The sequence below is a fragment of the Octopus bimaculoides genome, chromosome 14 (assembly GCF_001194135.2).
Source record: "Octopus bimaculoides isolate UCB-OBI-ISO-001 chromosome 14, ASM119413v2, whole genome shotgun sequence".
NCBI lineage: Eukaryota > Metazoa > Mollusca > Cephalopoda > Octopoda > Octopodidae > Octopus > Octopus bimaculoides.
The window spans coordinates 31,090,742-31,091,882 of record NC_068994.1 but is presented as its reverse complement, the minus strand read 5'-3'; the positions used below and the strand labels follow the sequence as shown (position 1 = coordinate 31,091,882).

The 1,141-nt window shown below is 44.3% G+C and overlaps 1 protein-coding gene across 1 annotated transcript in view; it reads left to right on the top strand.

The window, feature by feature from the left end:
* The window catches only part of LOC128249345 (serine-rich adhesin for platelets-like), a 3,642-nt gene that overhangs the window by 1,070 nt on the left and 1,431 nt on the right, over window positions 1–1,141 (top strand). The window contains exon 3 of the mRNA XM_052972588.1: window positions 46–1,131. Coding sequence (XP_052828548.1) covers window positions 46–1,131 — 1,086 coding nt within the window. The remainder of the gene's footprint in view (window positions 1–45; window positions 1,132–1,141) is intronic.

Genomic DNA, 1,141 nt, shown 5'->3' with positions numbered 1-1,141 from the left:
CTACAACTGGAAGCACTGACACAACAGAAACCAGTTCCTCAATAGGAACCAGTGACATAACAGAAGCCAGTTCCACAATAGGAACCAGTTCCACAACTGAAACCAGTCCCACAAGTGGAACTAGTTCCATAATTGGAGCTAGTTCCACAATTGGAACTAGTCCCACAATAGGAACCAGTTCCACGATAGGAACCAGTTCCACGATAGGAACCAGGGGATCAACAAAAACCAATTCCATAATAGGAACCAGTGTTACAATAGGAACCAGTGACAGAACAGAAGCCAGCTCCACAAGACAAACCATTTCCACAATAAGAACCACTGACACAATAGAAACCAGTCCCACAATAAGAAGCAATTCCTCACTAGGAACCAGTTCTACAATAGGAACCAGTGACACAACAGGTACCAGTGACACAACAGAAACCAGATTCACAATAGGAACCAGTGACACAATAGGAACCAGTGACACAATAGGAACCAGTTCCACAATAGGTACTACTGATACAACAGAAACCAGTTTCACAATAGGAACCAGTTCCACAACAGAACCCAGTTCCACAACAGAACCCAGTTCAACAACAGAAACCAGTTCCACAAAAGAACCCAGTTCCACAATAGAAACCAGCTCCACAATAGGGACCAGTTCCACAACTGGAACTACTGACACAATAGGAACTAGTTCCTCAATAGGAACCAGTGACATAACAGAAACCAGTTCCACAACAGAAACCAGTTCCTCAATAGGAACCAGTTCCACAATAGGAACCAGTTCCACAATAGGAACCAGTTCCACAATAGGAACAGGTTCCACAATAGGAACCGGTGACACAATAGGAATCGGTGCCACAACAGAAGCGACTTCCTCAACAGTCACCAGTTCCACAATAGAAACCAGTTCCACCATAGGAACCACCGATACAACAGAAACCAGTTCCACAATAAGAACCAGTGACACAGTAGGAACCAGTTCCACAATAGGTACTACTGATACAACAGAAATCAGTTCCACATTAGGAACCAGTGACAGAACAGACGCCAGTTCTATAGCAGGAACTAGTTCCACAACAGAAACCAGTTCCACAACCGAACCCAGTTCCACAATAGAAACTAGCTCCACAGTAGGGACCAGTTCTACAAC